This window comes from Bos grunniens, chromosome 22 (genome assembly GCF_055505025.1).
Source record: "Bos grunniens cultivar Pamir isolate PY7600 chromosome 22, Bosgru_T2T1.0, whole genome shotgun sequence".
Taxonomy (NCBI): Eukaryota; Metazoa; Chordata; class Mammalia; order Artiodactyla; family Bovidae; genus Bos; species Bos grunniens.
Window position 1 is genome coordinate 6,341,718 of NC_141186.1, and position 17,475 is coordinate 6,359,192.

General features: G+C 41.2%; 1 protein-coding gene across 2 annotated transcripts in view; it reads left to right on the forward strand.

Moving 5' to 3' along the window:
- The first annotated feature begins 1,367 nt into the window (after positions 1 to 1,367).
- The window catches only part of STT3B (STT3 oligosaccharyltransferase complex catalytic subunit B), a 102,197-nt gene continuing 86,089 nt past the window's right edge, over positions 1,368 to 17,475 (forward strand). The window contains exon 1 of one of the 2 annotated variants that reach the window (XM_086365642.1): positions 1,368 to 1,720. In XM_086365642.1, the coding sequence (XP_086221768.1) occupies positions 1,419 to 1,720 (302 nt within the window). In that variant the 5' untranslated portion in view covers positions 1,368 to 1,418. Of the gene's footprint in view, positions 1,721 to 1,782; positions 15,560 to 17,475 lie in introns of those variants that run through there. The other variant, XM_086365643.1, reaches the window with a different exon arrangement.

The following is a 17,475-nucleotide window of genomic DNA, read 5'->3' on the forward strand; positions in this document are numbered from 1 at the left end:
CACTTTCTTTTGGGGAGCAGGGGCGTGGGTAAACGGGGAGAAAGATGTAAAAATACAACCTAGACGTGCAAAAATTCGTATACAGGAATTCGCTATCACCTGCTAAAAACAGGATTGGGTAATAGCTGGAAGTCCACAGAAAGTTTCACTCGACTGATGGAGTATACGCAACTGTTAACAACGATTTCCTACATTTGCCCTCATTTCCAGAGAATCAACGTTATCTCTGCATTCAGGAAAATACAAGAAGTGAAAAACGCCGGAGAAAGTCGCACTTCACTTGCCCCACGTGGTCCTTCCCGAGCTAGGGGCTTCTCCGCCAGCTCCAACGAATTTCCAGCGCCGGCAAACGCGTCCTCGCGCGCGACCTCTGAGGCAGGCTGCGGGTCGCAGCTCGCAGAACGGAATCTGAGCGCGGCCGCGGCGGTTCACTTGACGCGCCAAGAGCTGGCGCCTAGGGGCGGCAGAGCTCTGCGCGCCCGACCTACGCGCCGGGCACTAGGGCAGAGCGCCTGCGCGCCCAGTCACGTGCTGGGCGCTCCGCGCAAAGCGGGTTAAAAGTGACGACCGCGGAGAGCCCGTGAGAGCCTCGTCGGTCCGCGCGGCGCTCCTCGAGTCCCCTAACCCGGTTCTAAGGGAGGTCGTCCGGCTCTCCTTTATCACTTCCCGCCCTCTCGGCCCGGCTCAGCTCCACGCAACGCCAGCACACTTCCTCGCCGCCTACATAAGCGCGTGAAACCGCCTCTTTCAACTGACAATGAAGCCGTAGCCGCGCAGCACGGCCGCTGCGGGCCAACGGGCGCGAGGCCGGGAGGGGGAGGGGGTGGGGAGAGGAGAACGGTTGGGCCGAGCCCCGCCCCAGCTCGCACTCTTATTGGCCGGCACCAGGGCTCTGGGCCCGCCCCCTTACGGACCTGTCGCATTGTGACAGGCGGAGGGGCCAGTTCCTGTTGGGTCGGGGGCGGAGCCAAAGGTAGCCTGAGCTCCGCCCGGACGCCCGGGGGCTCCTCCTCCTGTTCCTCACGGCGCGGCGGGCGGCGGTTGTGAGGGGAATGTCACTGCTGCTCCGAGCGGTGGTGCCGCCTCCGACTGCTCCTGCTCTTTCTCTGGCGCCCTCGTCCCGTCAGTTTCCGCCGTTGCCGCAGCTGCACTGAGGAGACGGATGGCTAGAGGGGCGCAAGGGCCATCCGAGTTGAGAGAGCGGCGGTCGCGGCCACTGCTGAGGCGGAGACTCCCCGCCGCCGCCTCCACCCCCAGTTTTCTGGCCTCGCGGCGCTGAGGGCGGGCGCGCGCCGCGCTCTTCCCTCCTCCCTCTCCTCATTCTTCCTCCTCCTCCTCCTCCTCTGGGTCCCCGCCCAGCACCCCTCGCACCAGGCGGCGGCGGCGGCGCGGAGCGAGACCCGCCGCCGGGGCACAACATGGCGGAGCCCTCGGCCCCGGAGAGCAAGCACAAGTCGTCCCTCAACTCGTCCCCGTGGAGCGGCCTCATGGCCCTGGGGAACAGCCGGCACGGGCCCGGGGCCCAGTGTGCGCACAAGGCGGCGGGCGGCGCGGCGCCTAAGCCGGCCCCCGCGGGGCTGTCCGGGGGGCTGTCGCAGCCGGCCGGCTGGCAGTCTCTGCTTTCCTTCACCATTCTCTTCCTGGCCTGGCTCGCCGGCTTCAGCTCGCGCCTCTTCGCGGTCATCCGCTTCGAAAGCATCATCCACGAGTTCGACCCGTGGTGAGTGCCCGCCGCCCCTCCCCCGCCGCCGCTACCCCCCCACCCCCCCCACCGCCCGCTCTGCCCGGACCGGCCGTGGGTCCCGAGCTCGGGCGCGCCCCCGTCCGCGGGCGAAGTTTCCCCGCGCGGCTCGAGGCGGGGCGTCGGGGCCCGAGCGGGACCTTGACCCCGGGCCGGGCGAGCCTGTCGACTCCCTGGAGGGCGAACGTGGCTCTTCGAGGCCGGCTCGGCCCCCGGAGCCCGACCCGCCTCGCGGGGTGCCGGACGGCGGACTCCCCGCCTCCCCACTGCCCGGGGCTCTCAGCTTCTCGGGCGCCTTTTCGGCTGGCTGGGGTGGGATCGCCCAGGGGGGTGCCCCGTTGCAGTTGGAGGTGAGTCCCGATGTGCCGGAGCCTCGTCTGCTCAGACTCGCAGTTGCACGCTTTTACGTTGTCTCTCTGGGCTCTCAGACGGGAAGGGAAAAAGCGAGGTGTTGGAGCAAAGGAAATAATATCCCTGAAAGTGATCTGAAAGCTAGGGACGCTAATTTATTTAACGTGAGATATTGTCAAGAGTGGCTTTTTTTTTTCACGGCCCTTAAGTGCATTCCGCACCTCACCGGTTCCACAGTTACCTTGGCTCATGACACTTAGCCAAACTGTCACCCTCAGTATGTTATGCACAATATCCGAAAGCGTTACATTAGTTCCTTTATTGGTCTCTGTAAGAAGGTTTGTGGATTAGAGAACAAACGGTAGCATAGTGGATGGGAGCCCTGGATTTTAATACTGAAGTTGCACATGGCATCAAGGACTGACCTCAGGTTTTAGGAAATTACCCCATTAAGAGCACTGGCTAATTTATCTAATTTTATTCATTGGTCTGTGATAGGAAGAGTGCTTTAATATTTTTTGCAACTTGCCCAGCCTAAGTTTCCTGTGGGTTTTATTTTAGTCTGAGTCTATGCCTTTTAACTAACTTAATTCATCTTGACCCATCACCGTTGAGTTAATCTTACTTCCTTATGATCAGACCCGACTAAACTGGTATTTATCGCTGGGATTAGAGAGAAAATCTTCTTGAGAGTTACTAAATATATGACTAATAAATATTTGGGGGAGTGATGTTAAAATACCAACTGAAGTTCTGTCACAGATAGAAAAATTGGTAGTGCATCGTCTGTTGAACAGCAGAGGGGTCCACTCCTGGAGAATTCAATTTACATAGACAATTAACAGCTGTGACATGCTTCCCTGAAACGTTTTCAAAAGCATTTTAGAGGTTTTTTTTTTTTTTTCTTTTTAAAATAACTTTTGTGTTACTTGGAATCACAGAAGAAAATAAATTCCTGTGAAGCCTTATGAACCAGAGTATTCTTAGTCCTAGCTTTTAAACACATAAGCAAGTGAGATTAAAAATGAAATTGGAACCAGAAAATGAAAACTGCTAATATGTTGCTGAACAATGTGAAAAGAGAAAGTTCTGTTTTTTCAAATTACGGGAGCAGAAGTGCATGGTTGACCAAACCTTTCGGGTAACAAAAGTTGTGAATTCTGTTTCTGGAGAGTATAATTTTTAAAAGCAGAATTTTTATTAGTAACATTGAGGCTTAAATTAAAGATTGCAGAGAAATTAACAGCTACATAATGAGACGATTGGTATTTTTCCTTATTTTGAAGGAAGGTTAGACCTGTGCATCAAGCCAGCCAAAGAGTTTTTACTAAAATTGAATATTATTCATGAAAAGTCTTACTGGATTGCTTCACAGATAAGTTTTTTTTTAATATGGCAAAAAATTAAAAGTTGATTTCTTCTCTAGTTTCGAAAACATACTCCAAGGGTTTTTGGAGAACAAAATCCTTTTTCACTCACATAAAAATTTGTTTTGTGTCCCTTTTTCTATGTATAAGACACATTTTAGAAGCATCCTTTAGTAGAATATATAACGTTTGACTTTGATTCATATACTCTAAAAGTATATAAACCTCAGAAGTCTTAAAAATCTATTTGATGTAGCTGTTCAGCTTACTGATAGTTTTAATATTTATGTTTTGTTATATTCTTGGTTAAACATTTATGTTCATACTGTTAGATAATTCTGACTAATAGTAAATAGCCTTTTATAATAAAGGAATTTTTCCTATCTTTTATTGTGAATGGAGATTTGCCAGTATAAATCTTAAATATAATTCAGATGACTTAGAATTTTCAGTCCAAAAAAAAAAAAATTCCTTGTTTGTTCACTTACGTTTTTCCTGTCATGTCTTTCAAAGAATTCAGGTATCTTATTCTTAAAATCCATTCTTACTGAAAAATTAAAATTTTAAAAGTAGTTTTTCTTCAAAGCTACTAATAGTACCAGCACTTTGATTCTCAGACACTCAAGTATTATACTGTCTTGGGAGTCTCTCAGATTACTGTTTTAATATGTAGTAGTGACATGAACCTTTAATAATATTTGAATGTTCCTCTCAAGTTCTGTACCCGCAAACCAATTTTTCTCTGACCTTCCCTGATCCTTTTGTTGTTTTTTTTTTTCCCATGTCTCTGTACACTGGCTTCACTTCTGAGGTCTTTTTAGTGAAAAGTTTACTTCCTCTGTTTGATTGTAAGTTATTTCTATAAATTTTAACAGTAGTACTTATATTGTGTAAGACTCTAGTTAGCTGCCAAAGGTGACTCATTGTCACAAAGTTATACTTGTTTTTTAAAAAGTTTGTCATTCAAGTTATTTTATAAAGCTTACCAGTTGTTAGAAGGTGTGGTATGTGATGTTCATTAATATTTACTGAATTTTAAAGTACACTGCACTTTTTTAGAACTTCACTGCATTTTGGGTAATGATCTGTTCCCCACTTCACTTTAGTAATTTTCCCCCTTATCAGTTGAGTTGATCATACATGAGGACACAGTTTGAGAATTTGTTGTTTGTACTTGGCAAACATTAGGTTGACCAACTTGTTTAACAGCACCTAATTTTATCTTTTTATCTGGTGCAGAATGTAGTTTCTACTTATTTTTGTTGTAGCTGTTAATACTTTTATATTAACCAAATGCTTTTCCCATAACCATTATCTTGTTAAATTGTGGTAGCTTTTCCCACAGATACAGTGGAAAAGCTCCCTATAAAAGAGGAGTTGCTCTTTTCCCCTGCCTGCAAGGTTGGAAAGGGGTTCTCCCTGGAGCCTGGAAGGAGAATTCTCTCAGCCTTGAGTTTTGACTGCAGTTAACTGTAAAAGGGTAGCAGGGCAGAAAGCTGCAGTTTATGGAGTTGAAACTTGGGAGGCAATTTTCCATAGAAACTTTGGTATAAATAGGTTAATTAGTACCAACATGTTTTCAGAGGAGTGATAAACCTTTGGAACATAAGCTGTAAGTTGGGGACTACTTCCTGTACTTTGAGGTCTCCATGTTTTTCTTCACTTGACAGATGACAGAGGCTGTCGACCTCAGTTCTGAAGATGACAAAATGGGTAACAAAACCAATTTTAGAACAGAAGTGTCACAAAATCTTAAGTCTCTTTACGGAATCGTTAGTAGCAGCAACCCAGAGGCCCTTCAGAACAGGTGTACTGTCACTGATTTCATTGTAATTGAAAACTCCTTAAGCCTTGAGCTCTGGAGATCTTTCCACTTGTAAGAACACTTAGGGAGGAGGCGCAGGAAGTGTGTGAGCTCCTGGGTTGGATGAGGGGATTGGACCTGCTCCCACTGGCTGAGTATGGTGGCTCCTCTAGGTAGTAATCACGGGTTTCCTGAGGCGTCTCATAGGTGCTGGGGAAGTTAGGCTCTGTCAGCAACCACTCTGGAACTTTTTTCTGTCCTTATTCATGTATTGAGGGCCAACTTGAATAAGACTGCACACACCCCTTACTGCCATAAGCAGTTTGCACAATGTTGGTCTGAGAAATTTGATTAAGGAATTGCGTTCTAGGTTCTGACCCAGTTATTATGAATATGGGCAGACTTACTAGCCTGCCCATGCTTTGTCTTCTCTGATTTTTATGCTATCAGTAAGTTTTGGGTGCTTTGTGTGGTATGAGAAAGTGTTAAAAGTTGTCTTCATTGTAGTATCTTATTATGAATCAGTGCATACATGCTCTCAGAAATAATGGAATGATTGATATTCTCCAGTGACTGAAACATTTTTTTCCCTCATTTTGTTTACTTTGAAAACTTAATGCTGTTAGGGAAAGACAATACTGCAGTTAACCTGTATTATAAAGCACTGTACAGTTCAGCAGCTCAGTATATTGCTTGATTGTCATATTATGAAAATTTTCAAGCATACAGAAAAGTTGAAAGAGTTTTACAGTGAGTGCTCATACTGAACATGTAGGTTCTGCACTTTGTTGTTTAGTTGCTAGGTCGTGTCCGACTCTCTTGTGACCCCATGGCCTGTAGCCCACCAGGCTTCTCTCTGTGGGATTTTCCAGGCAAGAATAGTGGAGTGGGTTGCCATTTCCTTCGCCAGTTAGTATTTACTTAATTTGCTTTATCATGTCTTTCTATCTGTCCGTTACTGCTTTTAAATCCTGCTTGTAGGATACTAATAGTACACTGTAATGTGAAGAATGTTATCTTTGTTCCTCAACTCTGTGATAAAGAGGAGCTCTTATCTCTGGGTAGCATTTATTTTCTATAATACTTGAATATAATGAGCATAAATACAGTTTATATATCATCTTCAAATTGAACTGCAGGTTAGAATCAGATTCAGTCATTCTGGGTTTTGGTTAGTAACTCACCTGAGTACATTATAAGTCAGTGCTTTTAGGCCAAGTCTGTTAAACGACTTGAAAGTGAAAAGAAAGTGAAGTCGCTCAGTTGTGTCTGACTCTTTGTGACTCTATGGACTGTAGCCTACCAGGCTTCTCCGTCCGTTTTTTCCAGACAAGAGTCCTGGAGTGGGTTGCCATTCCCTTCTCCAAAGTTGAATCCTATGTCTCAGGAGAAATTCTGAAGGTTTTATTAGATTTAGTTTTTGTGGAACTCCTAAACTCGTTTGAATTATTAGAAGCCTTTTATTGGTGAGCCTGTGCTTATTATGAGTTCTTTTTTTCTTCTCTTTTTTTTTTTTTTTTTTTTAGCGTTTTGGCTGTTCTCCATTGCTGTGTGCAGACTTTGTCTAGTTGCGCTGCATGGGATTCTCATTGTGGTGACTTGTAGAGCACAGCCTCTAGGGCGCAAGGGCTCAGTAGTTGTACATGGGCTTAGTTGCTCCTTGGCCCATGGAATCTTCCTGAACCAGAGATTGAACCCCTGTCTCCTGCATTGTTTTAGAGACTTAAATAATGGCAAAACTTAAATAATGGCAATACTACACACATAAACTGGATTTTAATTCTACTGCTAGTGTAAAGGTCTAGTCACGCATCCATGACTTTTTTGAGACATCACCACTACTGCTTTTGGATTAAAGCACTCTAGTACTCTTGCCTGGAAAATCCCATGGACAGAGGAGCCTGGTAGGCTGCAGTCCATGGGGTCGCTAAGAGTCAGACATGACTGAGCGACTTCACTTTCACTTTTCACTTTCATGCATTGGAGAAGGAAATGGCAACCCACCCCAGTGTTCTTGCCTGGAGAATCCCAGGGACGGGGGAGCCTGGTGGGCTGCCATCCATGGGGTCACACAGAGTCGGACACGACTGAAGTGACTTAGCAGTAGCAGCAGCTCCTGCATTGATCAGTGGCTTCTTAACCACTGGAACACCAAGGAGCCTTCTGATGAATCTTATTCGTGCTTTTTTTTTTTTTTTGCCATGTTTTATCCACATGGAATGTGTAATTGAGTATTATGTATGATTCCAAAAGTGGCTTCTCTCAGTCCCTGCAATAAACGGGAAGAAAGGAAAACATGTTCAAACAATGTAGGACCCACAGTTGTTAACACATGGGCAAAATTAATACTTTTGAAAGGGGAAAATATATAAATGGTTAACCTGCTATTCCATTTTTACTCCTTCATTTGCTTAACTTGATTCTGGTGGCTTTTTTGTTTTTAAACCTCTGGCTCTTTTTCTGAGAGGGTTTCTATGACCTTACTTTATCTTCTTATATAAACAAATAATTTCCAGGAATTTAGAAATTGATAGAAAATGTGTGCTTAGTCACTCAGTTGTGTCTGACTCTTTGCAACCCCATGGACCCCACCAGGCTCCTCTGTCTATGGGGATTCTTCAGTCAGGGATACTGGAGTGGACTGCCATGCCTTCCTCCAGGGGATCTTCACAACCTAGGGATCAAACCTAGGTCCTCCAGCATTGCATTACAGTCTGAGCCACCAGGGAAGCCCAAGAATACTGGAGGGGGTAACCTATCCTTTCTCCAGGGGATCTTCCTGACCCAGGGAGACCCAGCGATTGAACCAGGGTCTCCTTAATTGCAGGTGGATTTTTCACCAGTTGAGCTACCAGGCAGTACTATAAGATTAAAAGAAAAATCTGTTAGGGGAGGGTCAGGACTGGAAGTGGAGAAGGAAATGGCAACCCACTCCAGTATTCTTGCCTGGAGAATCCCAGGGACAGAGGAGCCTGGTGGGCTGCCATCTGTGGGGTCGCACAGAGTCGGACATGACTGATGTAACTTAGCGGCAGCAGCAGTGGGGCTGGAAGAAACAGGACTCAACTCAAGGCTCTCATACCTTAGGTAAATGTAGGTTAACTGGCATTTATAGACTTGCCAGGAAACTGAACTACTGTTTGGAGCCTTATTTCTTCGGAAAAGGACTTTCATAGTTTTAAATGAAAGACATTTAAACATTTTGGAATATAACCTGTATTTAAGTTGGTAAATATCTTTATGTTGTTCAGGTTTGTACTATTTTTAGAAAAGCAAATTTCTAGGAAATTGTGACTGGCATACTGAGCTGACCATGTCATCAGTGACTTTTCTTTCTTTGGAACTTAATATTGCAGGATAACTTGAATGTGTGTTCTAAAAAGTGGTAAATGCTTAGTTTTTACATGGTCTTATAACTTGATTTTAGATCTTAGAATTGAAGAGGTCAGGTAACATCTTTTATTTCAGTAGATAAAAAATATTTCAATGCAGTATTACTCTCAAAGATTGTATAATACAGGTCTGCCTGTTCTCCAGAATCTGTCCTTTTTATTACATCTTTTGCCTCCAAGGCAGGATTAAATGACAGCATCCTCCATTTAATTTATGTTTTTTAATCAGTCGCCCTGATTTAAATCTTAACACGTTGGCCTATCAAAATGCCTGGGCACACACAGTTCCTGTTCTAGCAAACTACACACTCACTAGTTGGATGATGGCTAATTACTTCGTTTGTTTTGATGTAAGGAAGAGAGAAGAGTTGATGGTGGCTTAAAGTTGTTATACCCGAATGACTAGGCAATTTTCAGAGAGGGGCTTTTAAGGGAATAGCTGAATGAGAGGGAAAAATGATTGAATCCAGTTGAATGTTTTCATTTAGATTTGCCTATAAAAAGTTGAGAGAAATGAATTTGGAAGTATCACGCCATTCCAGTTAAGGGAATTATGGTTGTTACTGTTCAGTGGCTAAGTAGTGTCTGACTCTTTGCTCTTGGAATTCTATAGTCTAAAGGACTATTTAGAGAGTTAATGTTGGTCAGCTTGTCTTGTTTTCAGGACAAAGATGCTGACTGCCAGAGGACTGGAGTACTCTTTCTAAGGTAGTATAGTTGTGGGTTGGCCAAATTCTTTTGTATTTTCATTGCATCTGTGTTTGCATTAGAAGTTTTTTGAGAAGTTGTTTGGAGATTGTTACTTCAAAAGATGAGGGGAAGCTAGTGTCTACCCTCACTTAAATCTGTCTGGGAGATCTTCGCAGTTCAAGTTTAGCTGTGGAAATGGCTTTTGTGTGAAGTTTGACTGTTTTAGAACTAGGGATTTTCAAAACTCCATCAGTTATCTGTAATTTCTGTAAGTTACTAGTTTCCGTAGTTCAACTTTCAAACTTCTGTTTTTGATTTTTTTTTTATTCTTATCTCAAGGGAAATATTACCACAGAAAAACAAAGAAATTCTATGTTTCTGTTAGTAAAGTACTAGCAATTTGCTGATAACCAAGTTGGTAAGGTTTCTTTTGGAATTTCCTTTTAATTTCTTTCTCATGCCTTACTGGTTTACTAGCTATTCTCAAGTAAGGATTTTTCTTCATACTGTGGATGTTCTTTTCTTTAGTGATACCTCGCAGTCTCTCCATCCTACAGATGACTTGGACTGAATTTGGTTTTTAAATTTAAATTATTGGATTCTGTTTTTTTAGATAGATGGATAGATAATATTACAGCATATACTGTTTTTCATACTGTTTTAAAAATTAAAATGTAGTAATTCGTAATTAATTTCTAAAATGCTAGTATATGCATACCTTAAATGTGCTCCTGGCCAAAACCTGGAAACTCACTTGTTACTATCATGCCTTTTTAATTTTTTTAATTGAAGTAAAATGGACATATAACATTAGTTTCAGAAATACAACATATGATTTAATATTTGTATACATTTTGAAATGATGACCAGGGGAACTCTAGTTAACATCTATCAATCACCTTATATAGTTACCTTCCCCCCTTTTTTACTGGGATGAGAACTTTTTAGATCTACTCTCTTAGCAATTCATGCTTATTCTTAAAACACCAGTAACTCCTGTTAAGTAGAATGTAACCTTTTAAAGTAGTTTTTATTATTAAACTAGTTATTAGGACATGAAACAACAGACTGGTTCCAAATAGGAAAAGGAGTGCGTCAAGGCCATATATTGTCACCCTGTTTATTTAACGTATATGCAGAGTACATCATGAGAAACGCTGGACTGGAAGAAACACATGCTGGAATCAAGATTGCCGGGAGAAACATCAATAACCTCAGATATGCAGATGACACCACCCTTATGGCAGAATGTGAAGAGGAACTCAAAAGCCTCTTGATGAAAGTGAAAGAGGAGAGTGAAAAAGTTGGCTTAAAGCTCAATATTCAGAAAACGAAGATCATGGCATCCGGTCCCATCACTTCATGGGAAATAGATGGGGAAAGAGTGGAAACAGTGTCAGACTTTATTTTTCTGGGCTCCAAAATCACTGCAGATGGTGACTGCAGCCATGAAATTAAAAGACGCTTACTCCTTGGAAGGAAAGTTATGACCAACCTAGATAGCATATTCAAAAGCAGAGACATTACTTTGCCAACAAAGGTTCGTCTGGTCAAAGCTATGGTTTTTCCAGTGGTCATGTATGGATGTGAGAGTTGGACTGTAAAGAAGGCTGAGCGCCGAAGAATTGATGCTTTTGAACTGTGGTGTTGGAAAAGAATTCTTGAGAGTCCCTTGGACTGCAAGGAGATCCAACCAGTCCATTCTGAAGGAGATCAGCCCTGGGATTTCTTTGGAAGGAATGATGCTAAAGCTGAAACTCCAGTACTTTGGCCACCTCATGCGAAGAGTTGACTCATTGGAAAAGACTCTGTTGCTGGGAGGGATTGGGGGCAGGCGGAGAAGGGGATGACAGAGGATGAGATGGCTGGATGGCATCACTGACTCGATGGACGTGCGTTTGAGTGAACTCCGGGAGTTGGTGATGGACAGGGAGGCCTGGCGTGCTGCGATTCATGGGGTCGCAAAGAGTCAGACACGACTGAGCGACTGATCTGATCTGATCTGAGACCATCTTACCTGTGTAATTCATAGAAAAAATAATGGAGTACAGAATTTCTGGAAGGTGGCATTCTTTTAGTTTTTGAGATATTCTGAAAATGTCTTAAATATTTACATAAAAGAATCATATTCTGTCAGTGAGAAGATATTCAGCTTCAGTCTGTTAAAAATATTTCCCTTACAGTGAAACACATACTGAAAAGTATATAAACCTAATGTGCAGTGTAGTGACTGATTATAAAATAAATACCAACGTGACCATCACCTCCATCATCAAAAGAATTGCCACCACCGGGACATCCCCTGGTGGTCCACTGCCTAAGACTCAGAACTTGTAATGCAGGGGGCATGGGTTTGATCCCTGATCAGGAAACTAGATCCCGTGTGCTGTGACTAAGGCCCAGTGCAGCCAAATAAATATTTTTTTAGGAAAAAAAAAATTTCTGCCTCCTCAGAATTCTTGTTGTGTGCTTTCTCAATCCATCCCCCTCCCCACCACACACGTGATAGTAGTTACATTCTGCTTTTTCTCCTAGGTGGTATAATTCTGAGTGCATTCCTAAATAATATAGTTTTGCCTATCTTAGAACTTTAGAAAAATGAACTTGTGGCTTTTGTGTCTTGCTTTTTTGTTGTTCATCACTGTAAGATTAATCTTCAGTGCTCGAAGGGTGTTGAGAGTATGTCGGAAATAAGGTTTGACAATAATTTGATTCACCATACTTTTCAACCACCTGAGGAGGTTGCCTGCTCTTTTGCATCAGAAGTATCTGTAAGACAAGTTTTTTTTAAGGTATGGAGCGATTTAATCTTTTCAGACAGTAAGACTACAAAGAGGTTGGAGGAGGAGACATCACTTTGAGGAGACAAATGATAATCAGATAAATGCAAAATTATTGGCTTTTTAAACTGTAGCTTTTGCCAACTGTTCTTTTTAAAGTATATACACTAAAATTTACATAAGGAAAAGTTGCTGTAGTTCTTGAAAGAGAATGTTGAAAGGGGAGCTGAAATATAGGAATTTAGGAAAACCCTAAGACTGAACTGTTTAATGTATTAATATTTTTGTAGAGGATCGTTGACTCCAGGTTGTTTGTGATTTTGTGTAGATATTATGGGCTCTTGAACAGCTTTCTTTTGTCTGAGTGTTGTTTTCATGTTGCTTTCTTCCAGTCTTCCATGGCCACCATTTTTATTGTTTTCCCATATTGTTACCCACCTGGGTTCTTCGGGCTTCCCTTATGGCCCAGCTGGTAAAGAATCTGCAACGAGGGAGACCCAGGTTCAATCCCTGGGTTGGGAAGATCGCCTAGCGAAGGGAAAGGCTACCCACTCCAGTATTCTGGCCTGGATAATTCCATGGACTGTATAGTCCATGGGGTTGCAAAGAGTCAGACACGACTGATCGACTTTGACTCTGGGTTCTTCAGTCAATAGAAATTGATAAGAGGCCTCTTTAATCAATAGATATCGATAAAAGGATTCCTGCAGCAGGAGGTAACAGAAATAAGTAACGGGATCCCTTGCTTGCATCTTGCAGAGGGGTGAGCTGGTCCCTTAGGGGTGATGGTAGGATTGGAGGGTTGGGTCAGGTGGGTGGCTTAAGGTAGTCTTTCTACCCTGTTGATGCTGTGTGCAGGGATAATGTGCAACTTGCTTTTGGTCCTGGCACCTCAGAAGTAGTGGTTTTTTGGCCTTTTTGTATGGTGTTTTTCATAATTTGCCCCAACCTGCACAGTTATTTTTAGTCCCTTATAGTTTCTTTGTATTCTGTTGCTCAGGGAGATGTTTGTCCATGTACAAGTGCTGTAGGAAACGGTCCCAGGTCCCAGCCAGTTTCAATATCTTTTTTCTTTTATTGATTTAGTAGTTATCTTGGTCTTCAAGAAGAATGTGAGAGGGGTGATGGTAGAATCCTTTCAAAAGCTTCTTGGGATAAAAAATTTTTTTCAGAGAGGTAAAGAAGAGGTTGTTGATTTTTATGTAGGAACTTAGTATTTATTGGGGTGTGAGAATTTGTCATGTATTAGGAGGTGATTTAAAGACTATTGGAAACGTTATTCCAGATTATGAGCTTCTAATTAGCAGTTCTTAAGTGAAACAAACATATGAATGCTTCTAATGCATTTCTATTTATTGGCCAGAATGATTTTGATGAAATTTAGTGGTATTTTTCTGCTGTGCTTTAGTATGGAACCCATGCTACTTCAATGGATAACAGTTGGTTTCTTCTGTGAACAAAAAAGACTGTATAGTTAATTCATTAATAGTTGAAGGAGAATATAAATCTCGGACTGTCTTTCTTCAAACTTCAAATTGAGCTAACCAGTATTCATAAGGAAGATGTATTTATTATCCTTTCTTCTCCAAATCCCATGTAATGCATGCCAGAGAGAAACTTTGAATTAGGCTCTATTTGTATAATGGTCCAACTTAAAGATTTAAGCTATTTTAACACTTTCAGGGTTTCTCATGTGAATTCTTCAGGGAAGTAGGAAATGCCCAGCATACTTCTTTCAGAAATAACAATCCAATATAGTTTATCTGTTTTATGTGAGAGATTTAGGTACAAGTTTTATTAATCCCAGTATAAAGCAGACTTCAGTTAAATTTTGTTTATGATTGTTCATTTAACTAAATAGGCCAGAGCCATTTTGAACAAGATTTTAACACCTGTAATGTAAAAACACTTAAGGAGACTTAAGTTGTTATTCCTTCTTTGCCTAAATTATTATTGAGATATTGTTGTGGTGTTATGGTGCTCATTTCCCCCTCTAATGAATAATTATAATTTATAATTTATTGTTATTACTATACAAAGACAAAGGAAGATCCTTAAGAACATCATCTTCCTAGAATATCTACATTATATTGGGAGCGTAGTGAATGTTCAACAATGATAACCACATTTTATGTTTTGGTCATGACAGTGATGGAACAAGAAGTGTTTATTGTGTAATAAACTTTGATAAACTTTGGCTTTGACTGTGCTGTCAGGAAAATCATGTGTAGTTGGGATAAAGTGGTAATAAGTCATATTTGGTCTAAATTGTCTTCTTTGTGTACTTAGTCATGTCTGATTCTTTGCGACCTGCCATGCTCCTCTGCCCATGAAATTTTCCAGCCACTGAAGTGGGTTGCCATTTCCTCCTCCAAGTGATCTTCCCAACCCAGGGATTGAACCCATGTCTCCTGTGTCTCCTGCATTGGCAACCGGATTCTTTCCAGTGCCGCCTTGCAAACCTTAAATCCCCTTGCAGTTTCCTAAATGTTGAGAGCTTTGAATATGTCGTTTGTATGTTAATGAGTGAAGTTTGGAAGCCCCTGGCTCACCTGAGGATGGGAGATGGTTGCCAGTGGTCTGACTTTCAGTTCCACCCCCTGACCTCCAGGGAAGGGAGAGGAGCTGGAGTGATCTAATCACTGGAGAATCACCAGTGGCCAATAATTGAATCAGTTGTTCCTGTGTAACAGTCTCCATAAAAACCAAAACAGTCGGAATTGGAGAACTTCTAGGACCTTGTAGAGACTGAGCGATGGGTTCAGAGAGAGCGTGGAAGCTCCGTGCCCCATCCGGCACACCAGCTCTTCACCTGGCTGTTCCTGAGTTCTCTCCTTTTATATTAAACCAGTGATCTACTTAATGAGATATTTGAGTTCTGTGAGCTAGTTTATTAATCCAGCTCAAGGGGACATGGTTGGTTAGAAGCACAGGTGACCTGGACTTGTGATTGGCATCTGAAGTTGATGAGGTGCTTAGTCTTGGAGGTGTGAGCCCTTCACCTGTGGGATCTGATGCTGTCTCCAAGTAGATAATGTCAGTTGAGTTGTAGGACACGCAGCTGGTGTTGGAAAATTTCTTGGTGGTGTGGGGAAACACCCCCATTCCCTGCCCTCATCACACACACTGGAATGCTGTGGTGAACTGCTTATAGTGAACATCAAGATCTTACTCTCAATAAAGATGTCATTTTAATGTTAAGAAAGAAAGAGTTGAAGAAAGTAGGTGATAATGTTTGTAGATGTAATCTACCTGAGCATCAGGAATTGCCATCAGCAATTGAGAGATGGCTAGTTGGATGGATGGATGCCTTAGGAATAATTTTAAGGGAGGGAGATTTTAGTTACATGAGTAAATATTTCTTCGAAATACCAGCAACTCTTAAGTAAAAGTTTTGTCTCACTAGTTAAGGAACATTGAATAAGAAAAGACAGGTAAGTTAATATCTAAAAATCATATGAATGATACAGTTTAAGTGCTGTGTTCTTTTGAGATGATAAATGAAAAAAGATATCAGCTATAGAAGAGTAAAATTCACAAGCTGGCATTTCATTTGAACTTGAGAAATAATGTCTTGGTGTGGGAAAATAGGAATGATCATTATATATACAGGTACTAGTTAGAATATGCTAAATTCATAAAAATAAGTTTGGATGTGGTTAGATTAATGATCCCTTTGGTTTCTCTGTTCTTGACTTAGCTTTATGGTAACAGGTAATTAATATGGAAATTAAGCAACACTTTAGGAAGCATTCCAGCTCTGTCTGATCGAAATTTTTAAGTTTTACCATAAAAGGTTAAAGGATACTAAATAAAAATACTCGTTAGGAATGAAAAAAGTTGTTTGTCTCCTTTAAAGTGTCCACAGTGGAAATAGTTTGTCTATGTCTAATCACTGGGAGAATCATTGAATATTGTAGATCTTAAGAGTAAAGTAAACCAAGATATAAACTCTTTATCTTCTTTTACTGTGTGTTGGACTCTAACAAAATGATTGATCTGCTCTTTAATTATACTATTATTCATGTAATAATAACAACATTCCTATGAGTCCTAAACCTGATGTGCTATAGTGACATTTTTGCTTAAAACTGATTTTTTTTGTAACCTTCATACATGAGGGTGCCTTTAAAAAAATTGTTATAGTGAGTAAGGTTTGATGAATATATTGACAATTAAGACATTGAATATGTTCTTAAATTTAAAAACTTAATGAACTTGCTTCATGGAAGTTTAATTTTAGTCCTAATAATATTTTTATTCTAGTTAGCTAAAAAAGAGTTTTGTTTTAATATACTAAGCAGCTTCCTGGCATTTGAAGGAACAGGATAATGAAACAATGTGCAGCAGATGAACTGTAATCTTAAAACTGTCAAGTCCAGTCATTTGTTCAAAGTAGAAGAATGAGTTTGAGGAATGACTAAAATCTTTTTAAATATGAGTTTTTTTTTTTTTGGAAGATGGTTAAAAATGAGTTAGTCACTTAGAAAGGGAGATCTTTTCTCCTGTTTAAGGTACTTATTTTGATTGTTAAAATAATTTGCTGCATTTAAATGAAGTGTCTGATATAAACAATTTAAAGCAACAAAAAAGATTTTCCTTCTGAAATAAGAATCGTTTTGGACTTTTAATAAGCATTTGTGTAATTAGTGTTGGAGGTCATAATTGTTGGTTGTGAATTGCCTCATAATGTTCTACATAAAATTTTTGTAAGTCAAACTATATTGAGAATGCAACTTGCATATAAAAGAATGTATAAACCCTTGTATATAGTTAGGAACATGATAAACACCTGTGAAACTCCTACACAACTAGAGAACTGGAACATTACCAACTGCACATTATCTGTGTTCCTTCCCTAGCCTATCCTCCTTGTTTGCCTTTTCACGCTAGGAAACCACTGTCCTGAATTCTGTTTAACATTTCCTTTGAAATACTGAGAAAAAAAAGCTCATGTATGTATTTCTAGACAGTATATTGCTAATTTTGCTTAGTTTGGAGCTTTAAAAAATACCCTATTATATAAAGGGTCTCTGACTTGGATTTATATATATATATATATATCAGTTGAACATTTGGGTTTCCTCGTTTTTTATGAGTAATGCTACTATGAACATTAAAAGCTATATTTTCTGATGCATATGTGTACATGTTTGCTAGAGTGTATACCTGGGAATTTTGTCATGTGTTTTGATTGTTTGTAAAAACAAATCACCACTCTAAGTGACAAAACAGCATTTCATTATTTTGCAATCTGTGTCTTGAGTGGGAGGTTCTTTTGCTTCATGGTATCAGCTGTGGTGCTGGGATGATTATAGTCAACAGGCTGCAGTCTGCAGGGGCTAGAATG